Here is a 20,778-nt window from a genome sequence, read left to right as displayed (position 1 = left end):
CATTATGTTGGCAACTTTTAAGCGAATGTTATCTGAAGACGACAAAAGACTCATAAAGGGATGGTTTGATGGGTTTCTAACAGCTGATAAAGCAGATCCCTTCTTTAAGCTGTTTTAAGCCACAAATGAAAGACCTTGAATGTCCTGGACCTTTTTTAGAGAAAGGAAAAAATGAATGGACAATTTTGGATTCTGTGAATGGAAAGTTAATATATATGAAATGTGTTAAGGCTTTGAACAAAGTCAAATTAAAAGATAAAAAAGATACTCCTTGGAGAGATTATTTTAAAGTTGGTTTTGATGTGAAACCTGTGTGGAGATTATTATATAAACCACCATTAACTAAAAATGTTGGTGATTTACAATGGAGAATTTTACATGGTATTATTGCGGTTAATGCTTTTGTTTCTATTATTAATCTATTCTATTATTAAATGTCCTTTTTGTTTATTAAGAGAAACTATCTTTCATTGTTTTGTACAATGTTTTAGATTAATGGATTTATTTACAATAATAAGAGATATTTGGAAATCATTTGGAGAAAGTTTTACAGAACAGTCTTTTATTTTTGGTTCTTTATATGGCAAAGGAAAAAAGAAAATTGGACGGTTGTTAAATTTTTTTTGCGGTCAAGCAAAGTTTGCAATATATTTGAGTAGAAAATTTAAAATTAGTAATGAACAGAATACTGATTGTGTAAAACTTTTTAAGAGTATGGTTACAGCAAGAGTGATGTTAGAATATAAATATTATTTAAAAGTGGATGAGCTAAATATTTTTCAGAATATTTGGGATTATGAAGGTGTTTTATTTACTTTAAATAATTCAGAACTTTCATTTATGAATGTGTTAATTTGACTTGGTGTTGATTGTTCCTATGTATCACCACTGAGTGAATAAATGAGTTTTTAAAAATCAAAAATCTTTCTTTCTCTCTCTCTCCCTCTCTCTCCCTCCCTCCCTCTCTCTCTCTCTCTCTCTCTTCCTCTCTCCCTCCCTCCCTCTCTCTCTCTCTCTCTCTTTCTTCCTCTCTCCCTCCCTCCCTCTCTCTCTCTCTCTCTTCCTCTCTCCCTCCCTCTCTCTCTCTCTCTCTTTCTTCCTCTCTCCCTCCCTCCCTCTCTCTCTCTCTCTCTTTCTTCCTCTCTCCCTCCCTCCCTCTCTCTCTCTCTCTCCCTCCCTCTCTCCCTCCCTCCCTCTCTCTCCCAGCAGCTCAGCGCTGCCACATGACAGGAGGTGAAATCAATCAGAGCAATGATCAAGCTCTGCTGCTCTCATGTTCTTGTGTTGTATTTATTTGCTGATTAAATAAATATCAATGTATATAATTAAATAAAATAATAATAGCTGCTGCAGAACAGCGAGCGGCTCCAGGCCTGCCGTTCTTACTAAAGAGCCGTTCAGAAGAATCGGATCGTTCATGAATGTCGCGTCACTATATTGCAGACTTTTGGTCACAGTGTTGTCCCATACATGCAACATGTCAGTCAACACAATAATTCACAGTAATTCAGCGCAGTGACAGCGTTGTTTCATATTAAACACGTGAACAGCTAGCTTTGCTAGCATCACATCCAGAGCTCACCTTTCTTTGAGCTTCTTTTCTAAGTGACGATAAAAGTTGGAAGGTTCTATAGAAATGTAGTGAAGTAGAAGGTACTTAGTGTAAAATGTAGTGGAGTAAAAGTCTAAAATGTCCACAATTAAATCTACTTAACTAAAGTACAGATACATGAAAACTGTACTTACATACAGTAACAAAGTACTTGTACTTCGTTACTTCCCACCACTCATCGTTTATTATGATTAATTTCTTGCCACAGGAATTTTGATTTATTGTTGTCTATAAATTCTAATTAATGCTTAAAACTCCCAAAGACTGTCTGTATTGATTCTCTCTTTGAAAAACGGTAGAGAATCAATAAATGTCACTGAATTAGAAAATATAATGAAATGCAGTTTTGTGTGACTGCAGTTCTATAGAAACGGTTTAGAAATGGGAAAGTTTTTCTAAAACCAGGATTAGTTGTGTTTCGGCTCTGATGGCTGAAAAACGCAGCAACAAACAGTTTTAGTCATTTTATTGTAATCTCAGTAGAATTTCAGAAATCATGATAAATATCAGCAGGAAACCAGCTGGCTAACCTCGCGGCGCGGAGAACGTGGTCTCTGATGGGAAGTTGATCAACTGATTGGTGGATCTGCAGCAATAAGTTGCCCTGAGAAAGAAGAACGTTTAGACGTTCTCGTTCATCATTATCATCAGCAGGACTTTGAAACGACTGAATCTGTTTAGAAGGAAGTCACATCCTGATAAATCTACTGAGGAGTTTTCTCTTTAAAACAACTTTTTCAATTATAAACAGTTTTCTGGTCAAATTAAATCTTTATTCTGCTAATATTATGATCATATTATTTTAATCAAACAAAAATCTTCGTAGCCCTGGAGGAATGATTAGAATAAAATAAAATCCACCTTTTGAAAATATTTTGGCATTTGTAGTTTTTTTGGGAAAAAGTAAGAAGGGAAAATAAAATTGGAGATTGGACCTGGTATGAAAAGTTTTTATTTTGAGGCGCAGCCTGGCCACTAAAGGCTGCCCGCATCTGACGGGGAAATGTTGGACGAACTGAATATAATAACAGAAAGCGATATTACAGAAGACACGACGTCCGAGTCAGAGCTCAGGATGAGCCATGTTGTTGGTGCTGAACTAAAGTAGATCATTTACTCTGACAGTCTGCAGCAGGAGGACAAAGGCTGGATCAAGGAATCTGCAAGTCAACTTTAAGACATTTTAAGACCTTTTTAATGCCACCCTGAATGAAATTATAACCTGAAAACTATAAATATGAGGGATGGTGTGGGGTTCTGCTGAACCAGAGCAAACACTGTGAACTTTCTGCTGTGTGTTTGTGTCTCTCCTCAGTATCAGACCCACAGAGCCAATCTGACAGGCTTTCTGCCCAGAGAGCAACTGGCAACAGAACTGAGCCAGCGGCGAAAACCAACGTCGTCCGTCCAACTGCCGCCAAACTTTGCTCCCTTTCCGGTCATTTCCTACGAAACTCATGATGAGGCAACAATCATTTCCCTCCTCCAGCCAAGTGACGGTAACATTCGAGAAATGTTCCCTGAAATTTAAACAGGCTAACAATGCGACACGTAAAGGTCGAAAAATGTTTAACTTCTGTCGCTCTCTGTCAGTCGAGTCTATTACTCACAACATGGGCAAAGAAGCTAGCCAGCTAGCTAGCTAGCAAGGGCGTATCAGCAGCTAGTTGGTGTTAGCCTGAAGTCCCAGAGTCAGTGAAGATGTTAGCGTACGACTCAAACGATTGCCTGTCAGGAAAATCCAGAGAGAAACAAAAACTACAAATATGAGATTAAATAATCCCGTCACAGCAAAATTTAAGACCGGTTATATGAATTCAACAGAAAATCAGTTTTATCAATTAATCACATTTTTGGTTTTTGATTATTTCCTTTTAGGGAAATCTGGATGTTTTTCACCAAAAATATGTTTTGTTATGCATAAAAGGTTTGTTGCTGTTTATGATATATTCTGAGATGTCTAAACATAGACCACATAGAGATAATGGGTGACCCACTTAAAATCGTAACTTATAATGTAAAAGGGCTCCACAATCCAGCCAAAAGAAAAAAATATTGAATCAATTAAAACAAATTAACTGTCACATTGCTTTTTTGCAAGAAACCCATCTATCTGATACAGAGCATGAAAAATTAAAAAAATCTTGGGCAGATAAGGCTTTCTACTCATCCCACCAGTCGGGGAAAAAAAAGGGTGTTGTCATACTTGTGCACCGGCAGATTAATTTCACACAAACGTTGCTACATAGAGACACAGAGGGAAGATATGTATTAGTTAATGGTACAATTGATGGAATAGAAGTATCGCTTGTAAATGTGTATGATCCCAACACGGATGCGCCTGATTTCATAAAGTCACTGTTTAAGGTAATATTACAGCACAGTACTGGGCTGTTGTTGCTGGGTGGAGACTTCAACTGTATTCTGTCACAAATATTGGACAGATTACCCACTCCAAAAACCCCCCTCTCTAGAATGAGTAGGCTGCTTAAACATCAGATTATAGAGACGGGTATTGTAGACGTATGGAGAAGCAGGTTTCCCAGAACTAAAGACTTCACTTTCTACTCAAACAGTCATGCATCCTACTCTAGGATCGACTATTTCTTTACCCCAAAGTCAGAACTGCATAGAATAGTAGATATTGAAATATTACCTATTACTATTTCTGACCATGCACCTGTCTTATTAAAATGGAATATAGGACACAGGCTAACATCTAAACAATGGAGGCTTAATACATCCCTGCTTAACGAGAAAGTATTCATTGCATTTATTACAGAGGAGCTCAAGATATGCCTAGAAACTAATACATCTACAGAAACAACACCTCTGATATTATGGGACTGTGCCAAAGCATTCCTTTGGGGCCGCATAATATCATTCACATCTGCGAGGAAAAAACAGAAGAATGCTAAACAAAAAGATTTGGAGGACAAAATTAAAGAATTAGAGCTTAAACATAAAAGACACGCTTCAGCTAAAATCTTGAAGGAATTAAATGCAACCCGCAGACAACTAAACAGCCTATTGTCAGATAAAGTAGAGGGCAACTTGAGGTTCACTAACCAAAAATATTATGAATATGGCCAGAAGGCTAGTAGGTTGTTGGCATTTAGATTGAGGAAACAACAGTCCTCCAACTCAAAATAAAATCCCAAGAGTCTATTGAGACAAGACCTGACAAAATAGCAGAGGCCTTTGCAAAATTTTACAAATTATTATATACAAACACCGACACCTGTAATAATGACCAAGAGCTCACAGATTTTTTAAATTATATAAAACTGAACCACTTAACGGATGAGGCGGCGTTGAACTTAGATCAACCGATTGAGGAATGGGAGATCAAGCAGATAATTAAATCACTTAAGAACAACAAAAGTCCAGGCCCAGATGGATTTACAAACGACTTTTATAAAACTTTCCTAGATCTTCTGGCCCCCCTGCTATTAAAAGCATATCACCATGCTTTAAAATCCAAAACTATGGCACCATCTTGGACAGACGCCACTATAGTAGTAATCCACAAAGAGGGTAAGGATCCTACAGACTGCCAGTCCTATAGACCTATATCACTGTTGAATACAGATTCACGCATACTCACAGCAATCCTAGCAAGACGACTTAACAAATTCATCACCCAAATCATACATCCCGATCAGACAGGATTTATTGTAGGCAGGTACTATGCTGATAATCTAAGGCGCTTACTAAGCATAACAAGCGTTCAAAAAGAGAGAAAGATTGAATCAGCAATCATATCCTTAGGTGCCCAAAAGGCGTTTGACAGAGTGTCCTGGAAATACTTAATTCATACTTTGAAACGTTTTGGATTTGGCCCACATTTTGTTGACTGGGTGCAAACACTTTACTCCTCTCCACAGGCAGCAGTTAAAGTTAATGGCTTTAGGTCTGCTAGATTTTCATCAGAACGGGGGTGCAGACAGGGGTGCCCGCTCTCACCCCTTCTGTTCGCCATTAGTATTGAACCGTTAGCCCAAATCGTTAGAGATGATGCTAATATTAAAGGGATAGAAATTAACAAGGAAGTACACAAAATCTCATTATATGCTGATGATGTATTATTGTATTTGACGGAACCTAAATCAACAATCCCCCACCTGGAAGAGCTCATCTCTCAATATGGATTTTACTCAGGCTACAAAATCAACATAGAAAAGACGGAAGCTATGGCTGTAAATGGCACAATTTCAGACTTCATAAAAGTACAGAGTGGCTTTAAGTGGCCCAAGAACGGTATCAAATATCTGGGTATTCAAATACCTCCACTTCTATGTGACCTCTATGAGGCAAACTATAGCAAACTTCTACGAGTCATTAAAAATGACCTGGAGCGTTGGGATACACTCCCTATCTCTCTGATAGGTCGTGTTGAAAGTATCCGTATGAACGTTTTACCAAGACTACTCTATCTATTCCAGATGCTACCGGTGGAGATTCCCAAATCTACCTTTGACACTTTAGATAAAATGATACCTGGATTCATTTGGCAAAAAAAGCGACCTAGAATCAGATTGAAAACCCTGCAGTTACCTAAACCCAAGGGGGGCCTCAAACTCCCAAACTTAAAATATTATTACTGGGCTGCAGAACTTAAACCCTTATTAGTATGGCTAGAGAATATTGCAGATACTCGTTGGCTGGAAATAGAGGAAAGCAGGTGCTCAATACCACTACAAATATTACCTTTCTTAGATGCTCCTGCAAAGGAAATGACAATCTGGACAAAAAACACCCTCAAAGTTTGGAACAAAATACAATCGGCTTTTAAATTATCAAAACAGATTTCACTTTAATCAAATATAGGATATATCAAGACATTTACACCATACAATTTAGATTCTGGGTTCAAAAACTGGTCTAATTATGGGCTATCTCATATCCACCAATTAATTAATAAGGGAAATTTCAAAACCTTTGAGCAGATAAAAAGTGAATTTGGCCTCCCTAAGACGGACTTCTATAGATACTTACAACTTAGAACCTTTGTGACGACACACAACAATTGGACTAAACTTCTTGAATCTACACCTATAGAAAATTTCCTAATGGACATACAAAGGGGAAAGGGAAATGATAAAGTAATTAGTAAAATATATGACCTGTTTCTGTCCATAAATGTGCACGATTCCACAAACATAAAGCATAAATGGGAGACTGAATTGCAGGAGTCAATAGCAGGGGACACATGGGAAGAAATATGTACTGAAGCACAATTAACAACAAATTCTAATACATGGAGAGAATTCAAATGGAAAGTAATAGTCCGGTTTTTCAGAACGCCAGCAATAACCAGTAAAATGAACCCAACACAACCCAGTCCATGCTGGAGAAACTGCGGGACGCAGAATGCAAATCATGCTCATATCTTTTGGGCTTGTCCTAAACTAAGTGTATTCTGGGAGGACATTTTTGAAGCTCTCAAAGTAATTTTCAGAAGAAATGTTCCAAAAACCCCCTTGGTGGCAATTTTGGGAGTAATACCCGATGGATTGGACAGGAAGGATGATAGATATCTTCTAAGAATCTTGCTCACAGCAGCATTGAAATGCATAACTATCAGATGGCTGAAGCCAGGACTTCTTACATATAACACATGGATACAAAAAGTTTGGGACATTCATTTGATGGAAGAAATCACATATTCCTTAAGGCTTCAAAAAACAGTTGTTAATATAAGGTGGAGCTTCATACCGTTATTATTTCAGTGACACAATTACAGGATTGCCCTTTTGCACTTGTGTGTTCTCTTGGGTCGGTCTAAAATACCTTGGTGTGGACCACTTTAACTCAGGGGGGATTTAATCGTATGTTTTGTATTTATTTTATTTTGCTGTTATCTGTCTGTTGATTCCGTTCTGTTGTTTTGTAATCATTATTCCATTTGTTAAGAACACCTACTGTCTCATCTCCTGCTGCCAAGTTATAATGCAGATGATAAATGTCAGTAAGAGACGGAAGAATGTAACTGTGAACATGTGTTGTTAAAAATAAATAAAAATAAAGTTAAAAAAAAATGTTTTGGGTTTTTTTTGCACCATCTTGTTTTAAAGCTTCAGTTGATTCAAACAATGAATTAAGCTCAACTCTACGACGCTCTAGCAGAGCCAGGAAACGAGTCTTTTCTTATGTTCTGGTACTTTTGTTATTCTGCTAATTAAACAACATGCGCAGAGCCCGGCCCTGATGCAACTCACAGAAAGACTGACTGAAATAAAATACACTATTTTCTGTCACTTTTTTTTTTCTTTTTAAAAAATGAAAGCAAGAAAAAAAATCTGATAAATCAAATGAAGATAAGCTGAGATTTAATTTGTAAGCCATATCCCTGGGATCAACATTTAAGGCCAACTTACATTTTGTTTCATGAAATCAAGGCATTTTAATTGTTTTAAGGATGCAGACATTAAGGGAACTGTTCATAAGATTGAACTAATGAATGAACTAAATGAACTAGTTCTCACTGAACAATAACAGAACTGAGGTAAGCCAAACAACATGTGGTGCAGTTATTGCATTTATTGCACAAAGTTAATGTGATGTTGGTCTAGTTAGAAAACTAGTTAAAGTTTTGATGCTGACGCAAAAATACTGCAGAAAAAAACGGAACTGATTTTTAAGGATGTCAAAGTTCAATGATCATTTCCTCCACGCTCAGCTGATGAACTACTTGGTTGATGAACTGTTTGCTTTATTGTTGTTTATTAATGTAATAACTATCTTGAGTAGCCAGTGACCAGCTTCCAAGATGGCCGCTGGCTAGGAGGGACTGTGTGATTCTCGCCTGCAATTTAGTGAAAATCTATTGAATGTCTGAAATACAACTCAACATCTAAGTAAATGTTGAAGTTTTGCACTTTGATTTTCAGCTAATGTTTGGATTTGTAGGACCATTTCTACCATTTTTTCAACTTTAAGCACTTTTTGACTACATGTGTTTGAACAACCAGCAAAGGCCAAGTAGAAAACGGCTCCAGGTTTAACAAGAAAGGAGGACGTGGTGATTTCTGGACTCAAGACGACACACCGAACATACGGAGCACAACAGCAGGAGGCAATAAAGATGCAAAACCAAATGAATTACTTTCTCTTGATCAGCAAGTCATCAAGTTCTTCAGAAGCAAAGGGATTTTACTGGACAGTAAAACTTCCCCCCGGAAGAGCTAGAAGAAGTGGCCGGGGAGAGGGAAGTCTGGGCCTCCTTTGTGAAGCTGCTACCCCGGCGACCCGACCTCGGATAAGCGGAAGAAGATGGATGGATGGATGGATGGATAAAACTATTGCTGCTTGTTATACAGCATGCCGCAAAAACCAAATACAAATCCAGATAAAAGGAGGAAAAGACCAAATACCTTCGATTTGTGAGTACAAAACACAAAACTGAACTGCTAAATGTTGTAAAAAAACTAAATCATGTGTTAGTGAATGAACACCTTTGCTTATTGAATACAGACCACATGGACCAGGAGCTGTAAGACACTGATAAAACTTAACGGTTCTCCTGAGAAGCCAAGGAGCTAACTATTAGAAATCTTTTTGAGATGGAGAAATATAGATGAACAGAACAACATTAACTTGAACCCAACATTACAGGGTTGTTTTGCATTTCTGTCTTTTGGTTCTGAAGATACTGATGGAGGCGAACAACATATCATTTAGTCAAGAGTCAAAGAATTCAATCAAAGAGTTTTGATCTTAAAGATCATAGATGTGGGGCGTGCCGTGGTGGCATAGCGGTTAGCGCGACCCGTATTTGGAGGCCTTGAGTCCAAGACGCGGGTTCGACTCCCGGACCCGACAACATTTGCCGCATGTCTTCCCCCCTCTCCTTCCCTGTTTCCTGTCAGCCCACTATCACATAAGGGACACTAGAGCCCACAAAAGACCCCCTGGAGGGGTAAAAAAAAAAAAAAAGATCATAGATGTTATGATATAGAAGCTGATATAGACCCAGAGACCAGATTCAGTCATAAACAGTGAATATTATTGTGAAGACAGTATTAATGTCTTTTTAATTCACTTTAATAGTAGGAGCAGACACAGCAACTTTTCTCAGATAAAAAGCCACCTTCAGAAATCTGATGAGAATTTAGTTTGGCAGAAATCTGAGGAAGGTGGATGAGTGAGATGAGCTGCTGGACTCTCTGGTCCAGAGTTTCTCAAACCTTTTCAGGCTGAGGATCACTTCACCATTTCACAAACGGTAACCTGAAATCGCCCCGCGATAACGCACCTTAATATATAATTCAACCTGAAATGAAAATATTAGCTCATGTTTTCTTAGTTCTTCCTAATGGAGAGTGGTGCTGCTTAATAAATGTGACGTCAGAGCCATGAACACGTCTACTTTGAGTTATTTACAGATAATGAAAGAGTCTAAACTTTCTAATGAAGTCAGACACGAGGAAATAAAAAAACAAGTTGTTCTTTACTTCCAAGTGTTACGTGCATTAATAACATTTAGGGCTATTTGTGATTTAGAAGCAGAGGTGGGGACTCGAGTCACATGACTTGGACTCGAGTCAGACTCGAGTCGTTAAAATCACGACTTGAGACTTGACTTGAAAAAATGCTCAAAGACTCGGACTTGACTTTGACTTTCATGCCATTGACTTGGGACTTGACTCGACTTGAAGCTGTTTACTTGAAAAGACTTGATATTTTTTACTCAAAGTCTTAAAATTTAAAACACATTATTTATAAAGTGGCGTCATTAATTAATGTCACTCATTCCGTATCAATATGCGCAGACCGTCACTATGGTTTTCCTCTCTCCTTATGTATGTATGTGTACGTAGCTGCAGCACAACCAATCAAATTAACAGGATTTGGACGTTTAAAAAAACGCGGCAAAGCTACAGAGCTCAGGGAACGAAATACGAAATAACCGCTGGAATATGCTTCCGCGAGTAATTTCTTTTGGCTACGTAGGTTATGAACTTTCGACTAAAAAACGAACTGCAACTTGTAAAACATGCAAGAAGAGAATATCGGATGGAGATGCCACGACGTCCAACTTTGTCCGGCATTTGAAGCTTCACAAAGATCGGTAGGTGGCACTTTTCTTTTGCTGTAAGATAGTTGACTTTAGCTAACTTCGTGTTAGCATGTGCACTCCGGGTTAAATTGGTGATGATTTACCATAAATCCGGTCCTTCAAATGCCTCCACAAATAATGTGCACCGTGTTAGCTCAGGAAGCCGGTGGATAGTGAGCGGGGCTCCGGAACAGAAAGCAGATTCTGGACCTGAACACAGGGAACAGAGTCTCTCTGTCCCATCATGATGATGAGCCGGGTCTAGTATCATCTAAGGATGGTTGGTGTATTTGAAGACATCTACGTTGGGAAATTATATTGACAATATATTGTTTTGACAGGTCAGAGAAAAGAGGAAAAAACTGCTGTTATGGTTCTTTGTATTGTGCTGTGGAAATGTCAGCATTTTCGTCTTTTTTTATTGAATATCAAGTTTAACAGAACTGGGCAATAAAGTGGTCCAATTTAAAAATGTTTTTTATACTTTGTGTTCAGCTACACATGTTCTATCATTTGAGATAAATACATATTTTAAAACGAACAAATGGTCTATTATTTGAATTTTTTGTATAATTGCAAATTATAAAAAAAAATAAAAATAAAAACGACTCGAAATGACTTGAAATTAAAGGTTCCTGACTTGAGACTTGACTCGACTTTTGCCTGTCTTTACTTGAGACTTGACTCGGACTTGAGGACAAAGACTTGAGACTTACTTGAGACTTGCAACACAGTGACTTGGTCACACCTCTGTTTAGAAGCACAATTAAAGAAAAATAGACTTGAGTTGCTTTAACAGAAACTAAAAATCATTTTCTGCACCATTAAATATAAAAATAATAAACCCATTTCTATCAATGGCATTTATCTACTGTGTTTAATTATTTAATTTCAGAATTTTTAATTAAATAAAAATAATAATAGCTGTTGGTGTGGAAGCAGAGCATCATTCATTACCAAGCAAAGTCATAAAAACAAACAGTTCTGACTAACTGAGTCGATTCCTACCGCGTAGAGCCGTTCAAAGGAATCCATTCGCTAGTGAACGACAGCAGCTTCAGCTTCTTCTGCTCAGATAATATTCTTTCCAGTTTCTTTCCATCTGCAGCTTTTCTTTTGAGTGACCCGGTTTTAAGCCAGTTCTCCGTCATTATTTTCACAATCCTTTGCTAAGCTAGCTGTAGCTTCGCACTTTGAGCTGACGTCACGGAAAATAAACGGTCGTTTACATGCAGTACCTGGCGGACCAGTAGGGGGCGGCCGCGGACCAGCAGTGGCCCACCAGTTTGAGGAAGACTGGTCTGGATCAGATGTTCAGTCAGAACAGGTTGACGTCAGGTCTGGACTGAGATGGACGGTTGTTACTAAAATGACATTTTCACTTGATAACTTGATGGATGTTTTTTTTTTGGTTTTTTTTACCAGTTATTTGTTGATTCTTACATTGTGTGTGAATTGTGAGACAGTTATTTTTTGTTTTTAAGCATATGCACTGACTGATGGCACCTTTTAAATTTCGTTGTCCTTGTGACAATGACAATAAAGATTTATCTTATCTTATGTTAAAACTGAGGGTAATAAACCTGAACATATTTTAATTAGTCGTGTTTATCGAAATCCTGGCTCTTCCATAGATGAGTTTAGTAAGAAAATATTAAATATTAGAGACGTAAGAAAGGCTCAATGAAAAGTTAACTTTTATTTGTGGAGATTTTCACATTGATTTGCTGAAATATAATGAGAATACTAAAACGACAGAATTTATAAAACAGTGTTTGGTTTAGGTTTCTGTCCATTAATATTAATACCCAGGGCCGGCCCAAGGCATAAGCAAACTAAGCAGCTGCTTAGGGCCCCAGGGCCACCAACGGGCCCCTCAGTGCAACTGATTTAAAAAAAAAAAAAATTTTAGTAATAATTTCTATGTCATTATAATATCAAAAACACACAATTTCACAACAAACTGATTTGTTTTTACAATGATATATATTTGATAATGTATGTAGAAATTATTATTTTATTGATAAAAAGAAAACAGATCAATTGCTCTTGGGGCCCCTGGTGGCCGCGGTAGGTACCGCACGCTTCGCCAGTAACGAGCTGAACGTTCAGAGCATCCAAAGGTCCAAAGCTCCGGTCAGAAGTTAAGTAAGAAAAACTATGTCTCAAAAAAGGAGAACAGAAAGAGGAAGAATAGAAAAAGCCAAGATAAAGGTTTGTTTTAATGAGCCTTGCTAATGTAATGTAAAAGATTAGTAAAGCTGCTAACAGAACATTAGCTTGATAGCGACCTGGACCGGTCCAGTTCAGCAGCCAAACATTTATGCTAGGGTCTCTATGCTAGAGTTTAAACTTTAAATGAGTTGATTCTCATGGTGGCTCTGGATATTTCTGAGCTATTTTGGCTTCAAACCGTGTTTAATAAGAATAATTAAAACTTGTCAATGTTTGACATTGTTAGCTAAATGTTTTTCCGTCAGGCTACAAGCTGCTACATGATGAGCTGCTCTATGTTGTTTGCTGCTGAGCAAAATCATTTAGTGGCTAAAAACATTATTTTTACATCAACTTATAAGTTATGAAAAACTTCTGTTAAAATCATTTGAAGGCTCAGAATCAGTCCGGTACCGGTACCGGTCCACTTTCTCAGGGGAGAAAGACTCACCTGGTATAAATTACATTTTAGCTATTGGAGTAACGCTTAAGAGAAATGAATTTAATCAAAGAATGTCATGAATATGTGTAGAGCTGCACCGATTGCAGTTTTCTGGCCGATCCCTGGTTACCGATCTTTAAAAGCCTGACCTGCTGATTTTGATTTTGGCTGATATGAATTTTTTTTGTCTGAAATGTTGCTAAATGTAGCAAGAAAGTCACTGAGTTGGTAACAGTGAGGTGAATATTGTTAGCTGTAAACGTTCAGACCTGGTGGGGCGGTCTGTCAGTCAAACGTCTCACTGCAGAGCAGAAGAGGACAGAGATGATTTTTAAACCTTTGCTGACGAAGATAAGATCAGCTTCACATGTAAGAATCAGCCGATAACGATGCCCCAAAATGAAGGAAATTGGCTCCCAGAAATCAACTGGTCAATAAATGTATCGTATTAAACATGTTTATAATGTAAACAGCACTTCAATAAGTTTATAGCAGGTGTGTGAATGATCTAATATTCTAACTGCTGATTGCAGCCGGTCCACATTGTTAGCAGAACTAGAGGGCCCCAAAACCACATTTGGCTCAGGGCCCCATGGAGGCTTGGGCCGGCCCTGCTGATACCTACACAAATAACGGAGCGTCACTGACTGATCATATTTTTAGTTCAATGTGAAAACAGTGGATGGTTCATCATTTGTTTACTATGTTGGATATTAGTAATCAGTTTCATTTAAATATGACAAAGCAAATGACTAATTTAGTTAGAATAAAATCACCTGAAGCTGTGGAAGAAATGAAAGCAGAATTATAAACTATAATTGGCCAAATGTTCATGTTGATGATGTTAACCACTCATATAATACGGTTTTGGAAATATTTGTAAGAATTTATAATCGTTATTGTCCCCTAAAAGAACAAACATCAGAAATACATCGACTCCCTGATTTGGCTTGTAAAAAGAAAAATAATAATTTATAATATTATTAAACCTCTCATCTTTATTTGTAACAAATTGTTTTAACTGGAACTTTTCTGACAAAATGAAACCAGCAAAAGTTTTTCCATTAAACTGGAGACAAAGATTCACAGACTGCAGGCCGTCGTCACGGAAACCAGGATTCACTGAAACGTTGGAAAAATATTCGTAAAAACGTTTTAATAAAATAAACGGAATGAGCCGATCTAGAGTTTATAGATCTAGAGTTTATAGAGATAGTGTTTATAGAGATAGTGTTTATAGATCTACACCAGTGGAGCCCAAAGTGGCCCCTGATTCCCGGCATCCTGCCTGTTTTAGTCTCTCCCTGGTTTAAGGCCCCTGGATCCAATGATGATCATCAGAGACTAAGAAGAACTTGGACCTGCTGAGACGGTTGTTGGTAAAACCAGGAACAGAATAAAACCGGGATTCAGGGGCCACTTTGGGCTCCACTGGTGTAGAGCTTATAGATCTAGAGTTTATAGAGATAGAACTTATATATCTAGAGTTTATAGACATAGTGTTTATAGATTTAGTTTATATATTTAGAGATTATAGATCTAGAGTTTATAGATCTAGTGTTTATTGAACTAGAGTTTATAGATTTAAAATTTATAGATCTAGAGTTTATAGATCTAGATGTGACCTGTACGGTTTCGTATCAGTGATTAAATAGTTACTAGAGTAATAGATTACAATATGTACAGATTAATAAAGTCAAACTGTAAAATGTTTTCCTCAAGGCTCAGTAAATTATTTAGACTTTATTTAAACGATATTTTGAAGTTTATAATGTTTGAAGATACAAATTTGAAACTAAGTTCATGTTTTCTCTGGTAATCGGATCTATAATCATGTAAAGTTGAAAGTGATCGAGTTTATGAGACAATTTTAGGGATTATTATAGACAAACTCAGCTGGAAGCCTCATATTGAACATATTAGAAATAAAGTTGCCAAAACTATTAGAATATTGTTTAAAATAAAAGATTTAATAAATTCTAAAGCCTTGCATATCATATTTTCCTCTTTAGTTTTGCCTTATAGAATAGAATAGAATAGAATATTTGTCTCAGAAATCTGAGAAAATGCAAGTAAAAAAACATCGATATTTTAGTTAAGTTGCAAAAAAAGCTAATAGGTTTATTAATAAAGTGGATATCATGAAACAAGTAATAAACTCTTTATTCTAAGTAATACTTATTGTACATATAAAACTATTGGTAATAATGTTTAAAGCTCTGAACAAACGTCTTGCTGCTGGGAGAGAAATGATTTAAGAGAAGAGAGAATAAATATAATTCATGAGGTTTGTTAATATTTGAGGATTCAGATAAAAATTAAACGTTTTGAACTGAAACTGAATGATGATTAAAATGTAAAATGATAAACTCTATTCTGTTTTGTAGATGCATGTTTGGGTGAAATGTTTCTGCTTTAGCTGCAGATCTGATTCAGCCCAATGCTTTTTGGTAAATGATGGTTTGTGATGAAACATTGAAAAACAGATTTCTAAGTTATTTTGTGAACGTTTATTGCATTTAGTTTTTATTGAACCTGTTTTACTTTAGAAAAGTATTCACACCCCTGGAACTTTTGCACATTTTGTTTCATTATAACCATAAACATAAAAATATTTCATAGGAACTGAATGTAATACAATTATGAAGTACAAAGAAAATAAAACCTCAACACAATTTTTACAAATAAACTGAAAAGTGTGGTGTGTAAATGTATTCAGCCTCCTTTTCTCTGAATTCAACCAGTTGCCTTCAGAAGTTGCCTGATGGTTGCTAATGACTCGCTGAGTCCAGCTGTGTGTAATCTAATCTAATCTAATGTAATCTAATCTAATCTAATCTAATCTAATCCCAGTTTTATTCCAGATGCTCTGTGACGCCTCAGAGGTTCAGAGATGATCTGGCGCAAACGGCATCATGGAGGAGCAGCAGAGCGCTCAGGAGGTTTACAGCAGGCTGAGGCTCTGAGCGTCTCACCGTCCAATCAGAACCCAGCGTCTGGCCCAATGAGACCAAATATGGAAAAGCTCCAGGGTGTGAATACTTCTGCCAGCCTCGAATCAGAGCTGAACTGATTCTGTTTGGACTGAGAGTCAAAAATGGTAAAGAAATTGGTCCAACTAAACAGAAACATTTTTTATTTTAATAAAAAATGTTTATTTTTATTAAACAAAATGCCGTTTTGTTTCTGAGTTTTATCATCAGATTTATTGCTGAGTCGGTAAACTTGCTGTAAAGTACTTTTTCTGTTTTGATTGGATGAATTTTGTGGCCCTCTCTCACCCCCTCCATGAAGCAGCAGGTTTCTGTTTTCACTCTAACCTGCAGGACACGGCGCTGTTAAAGGGGCGGGTTGGGGGCCGGTCAGGGCCGGCCGGGGGCCGGTCAGGGCCGGTCGGGGGCCGACTGTTTAACCCAAACCAAAAGCAACAGACCTCAGAGCCAAACACACACACACAGCAGACGACAGCATCTTTCACCAGAAGTGACTCTGGTTTGATGACCTGTTGCCATGGCAATGGCAGAGGACAGTGTGGCTAGGCTGAAGCTAAAGACGCGCCGCTCTCCCAGGACTCGGAGATGAACTCACGCTCGGTGCAGTAGTTGCCCTCCCAGCCCTCCAGGCAGCGGCGCCGGCCCTGGGCGTCGCAGCGGTAATGGCCGAAGTCGTCGCTGCGCGGCCGGCACAGGGTGGAGCAGTCATCGCCGTGGTAATTCTCCATGCACACCACCCGGTAGGAGAAGCTCAACTCGCTCTGGTTGCCCTGGTGGAGCTGCTGCGACCACTCCTCCCCGACCGCCTGGCTGCCGAGGCGGGACGCCCGGCTCAGCAGCCGCGGCCGGTCGCCTGGGCAACAAGCAGACAGAAACATGGCGGAGTCACGATCAGCTGGGCTCAGCCTCTTCCAACTGCTTCAACTCAGAGAAAGCAAAACGGCTTTCCACAGAAAAACTTTCCCAGCATCCTCTGCTGTATCTGCAGGCCAGATGTTTTCCACCTCTGGGAAGATTAAAGTTTAACCAAAACTTTCAGAATCAATTACAACAGCAGATAAATCTACGCGTGATATATTTGATCATTTTATATGAATCCTTAAAGATTAGAACATTTCTTTCTTTAAAAAATGATCAAAACCCAAATAAAAGTGTAAACAGTGGGACGTTGTGATGCTGAGCGATGTAAACATGTTTTCTGTCGCCCTCTGGCGGTCAGGGCGCGGCGCTGCAGCTTGTCGTTACCTGTGGACTTTCCACCTGAGGAGTCTGAGGTCCAAACCTCCAGGATCAGCGAGAAGGAGCCCTGCGGCGAAACAATCATCAATAATCCGTCAGTGACGTGCTGACGTCACACGGCTCGCTTTCACAGTTTTCTCCAAACATTTTCAAATCATTTCCGTTCTCGATTCAGACAAAACCGTTCACCTAAACGGAACCGGCCCGGTTCCGGTCACTCACCGGCCACTTGAAGGAGACGTTCACCTTCATGGGCGCGCTCCCGGAGATGGAGCCGGGGTCCGCGGGGAGCGCGGCGCTGCTCGCGTTCCCGTACGTGCACGGCGGCTCCGGGCTGATGACGCTCTGCGAATGTTTGAGGCACATGCGGAAAAAGATGCGGCAGTCCCGGTTCTGGTCGCAGATGCTGCGGGAGCTGCTGAAGGTCTGGACCTTCAGCTCGAACACGGCCTTGGTGGACCGAACCTGGAGGGGGGGGGGGGGGGGGGGGGGGGGGGGGGGGGGCAGTGAGGGAAACTTCAGACTCTGTGCGTAAAGGCGCGGGACTCCCGGTCCGGCCCGTCAGAACCTGTGAGAACCACTCACCGTCTGCACCGGCACCGCCAGCAGGAGAAGGAACAACCGCAACATGTCTGAGCGCCGCTGGCCCGATGCTCGCTGATCTGCGCCAAAAATAAAACCAAAATAATGCGGAGGAACAAAAAACGAACCGCAGCGAGGAGAGAAGAAGAAGGAAAAGTAGAAAAAGTGGCAGAAGAAGAAGAAGAAGTGGCGGGTTTCAGGTCTGATCTGCTTTCTGCGCTGAAAAGAAAGTGAAGTGCGGCTGTTTGAACTCTGGACTGCGGCAGCTGCGCTCTCACCTCCGCTTTATAGAGAGGAGGGGGGAAGGGGGAGGAGCCGGAGGGGGAGGGGGTTCCTGAACCAGAGGAGCTCGGTTCCGATCCAGCAGACATAATGGATCTCCTGTTCTGATGCTAGAACCTGTAGAGCAGCTCTACAGGTTCGGTCCGGACCGACCCAGAACCCGACCTGCTTCCAGGTCATCAACCTTCTGGTTCTGAATCACGTCACACTCAACAAAAACCAGAAACCGTTCTGAAGACTGTGGTTCCGTTTGGACCCGTCATGTTCTGAATGGCTCCAGAACCGAACTTGTTCTGGCAGCCAATCAGGAAGCAGCTTTCATCTGATCACCCGACCCAACAGAACTGACACCAGAGTTCTAGTTGTGGAGGTCAGCGCCGAGTGGACCGGTTCTGGTTCTGGAGCCGTTCCTCTCTGGATGCAGAACCGGAACCTGGTTCTGTCTGCTCTCACCTGGACCGAACCTCGTGTAGAACTGAGAATCAGTCCAGAACCTGCAGCTGGTTCTGGTTCTAACAGAACCGCTGAGTGTGTGGGCCAGGTGAGCCGCAGACAGGTAAGCCCAGCGTGTGCGCATGCTCACAAGCCTACTTCTTGTTCATGTGTTAGCTCAGAAAGCAGCGCGTGCCACGGCACGAGGCGCTCACACGCACGCGCCTCCATCATGATTAAGCCGATGAGTGACGGCAGGGAGCGTGCAGCGCGCACGCGCCGCCTGGAAGCGTCATCAGACTGATCATTTGCGCATATTCGATCGCGCGCCATCTGCGGATCGATGAGACTCTTTAGGCGCGTGCTGCGAACCTCAGCGGCGCTTTGATGGGAGAAGTTACAGTGCTCCCTTCCTGCTCTGTGATTGGCTGTCGGTCAGCTGACCGTCCTTTCATCCTAAATTCTCACCTCCTTCTTTCCGCGGTGTGAAAACTATTGATCACTGCGCCGTTTGGTTGGCAGGCGGGAGGCACGAGCTCCTGTTGAGGTGTGAACCTGATGCGTGCGGCGCGTGCCCGCCGGGGGTGGAGGTGGTTGCCCTGGAGACCGTGGGAAAGTCTGCTGAGGCGCCGGAACCGACACCTGAACGGAGTGGCGCGAGGACGTGATGGACCGAAACTAACTGCTGATCCGGAAAGAAGAACCGGTTCCCTTGGACCCATGCTGCCAGGAACTGGGTCCTGAACAGAATCGTGTGTGGTTCTGCTAACTCAAGAGTTCTAGTTCTGGACCAAGATGGGTCCAAAATGTTCCTCAGTTTAAACTGAAAACCATCAACATGGAACAACCACAGAGCTGGTTCTGGTTCTGGTTCTGTTGGACCTCAGTGTTGATCATATCACTGAACCAACTGGAGAATTGGGTCGGACTCTCCGGTCCAGAACTCAACTGGTTCCAGTCCGACATGAAGAACTGGGATTTCTCTGTTTCAACAGGAACCGTCTCATCAAGAGGTCAGAGGTCACCTGTGGGGTTCCCCAAGGCTCCATCCTAGGACCCTCTGGTTCAATAAGCTCCCACTGGCTCAGGCTACAGCAGGAAATAAGATCAGTTACCATGACGACGCAGAGGATAACACATTCAGACTTCATGAGTTCTTCCCCAAAGTGACACCAGGAAAAGAAAAGATGAAGCAAAACGAAATCAGTCACTTTGTAACACAACTAAAGGATCCTGGTTTCTAAAGCCTCAGATCAGAAACTCATCCAGGCTGAAGCGATTATTATGGTCTGGATTATCATTTTCAGCGTCTCATTATTCTTTTTGTTTATCGGGTTACATGTCATCATGAAGCTCAAATGCTGCAACACAAACTTTAATGGAAAAGGGAAACGGAGGTTGGTAGTTTCCAAAGTAAATTATATTTTTTAATAAAATATTCAAATTAAAATGACAGAAACACCGAGGCTGGAGCAAAGCGGCTCCGAGCTGCTGCTGACCACCATGTTGGATCCGGGTTGATCATTTTTAACCAAATGGAAAGTTTTAACGGGCTTTGTTTTGTTCTAACTGGTTCCGTCGAACTGCGTTGTTTGGACCCGGTTCTGATCCATTTAAACTGGAATAAAGTATCGCGAAAGTTCCTCTTCCTCAGTCTGCGCGGGGGGGCGTGTGTGTGTGTGTGTGTGTGTGTGTGTGTGTGTGTGTGTGTGAAGAGCGTGGGGGTTTCACACCTACCTGCTGACCGTCTGGAAGGTGACAAAACGTCGCGCGACCTCCTGTTCCCGCCACGCGCCGCGGCCCTTTCATGCTCCCCGCGGCGGCGCGCGCACTTCTCGGCCTCGTGCGAACTGCGGCTTTTGTTTGGCGCAGCTGTTTGCGGCAGGAGGCTGCGGGTGTGAAGCTGGGAACGTCCGCGGCT

General features: G+C 40.6%; 1 protein-coding gene across 3 annotated transcripts in view; it reads right to left on the bottom strand.

Annotated features, from left to right (window-relative positions):
• dlc (deltaC) overlaps positions 1-18,421 on the bottom strand; it is a 385,702-nt gene extending 367,281 nt beyond the window's left edge. For all 3 annotated transcript variants that reach the window (XR_004342843.1, XM_032590768.1, XM_032590766.1), the window contains exons 1-4: positions 18,147-18,421; positions 17,784-18,026; positions 17,568-17,628; positions 16,918-17,175 (exon numbers count right to left, since the gene is read on the bottom strand). Coding sequence is in view for 2 of the 3 variants with exons in the window: in XM_032590768.1 (XP_032446659.1) it covers positions 16,918-17,175; positions 17,568-17,628; positions 17,784-18,026; positions 18,147-18,191 (607 nt within the window). In the remaining variant the exon portion in view is untranslated. The remainder of the gene's footprint in view (positions 1-16,917; positions 17,176-17,567; positions 17,629-17,783; positions 18,027-18,146) is intronic.
• Between the last annotated feature and the right edge of the window lie 2,357 nt (positions 18,422-20,778).

This window comes from Xiphophorus hellerii, chromosome 18, assembly GCF_003331165.1.
Source record: "Xiphophorus hellerii strain 12219 chromosome 18, Xiphophorus_hellerii-4.1, whole genome shotgun sequence".
NCBI classification, from domain to species: Eukaryota; Metazoa; Chordata; class Actinopteri; order Cyprinodontiformes; family Poeciliidae; genus Xiphophorus; species Xiphophorus hellerii.
This window is presented reverse-complemented; position numbering and strand designations above follow the sequence as displayed.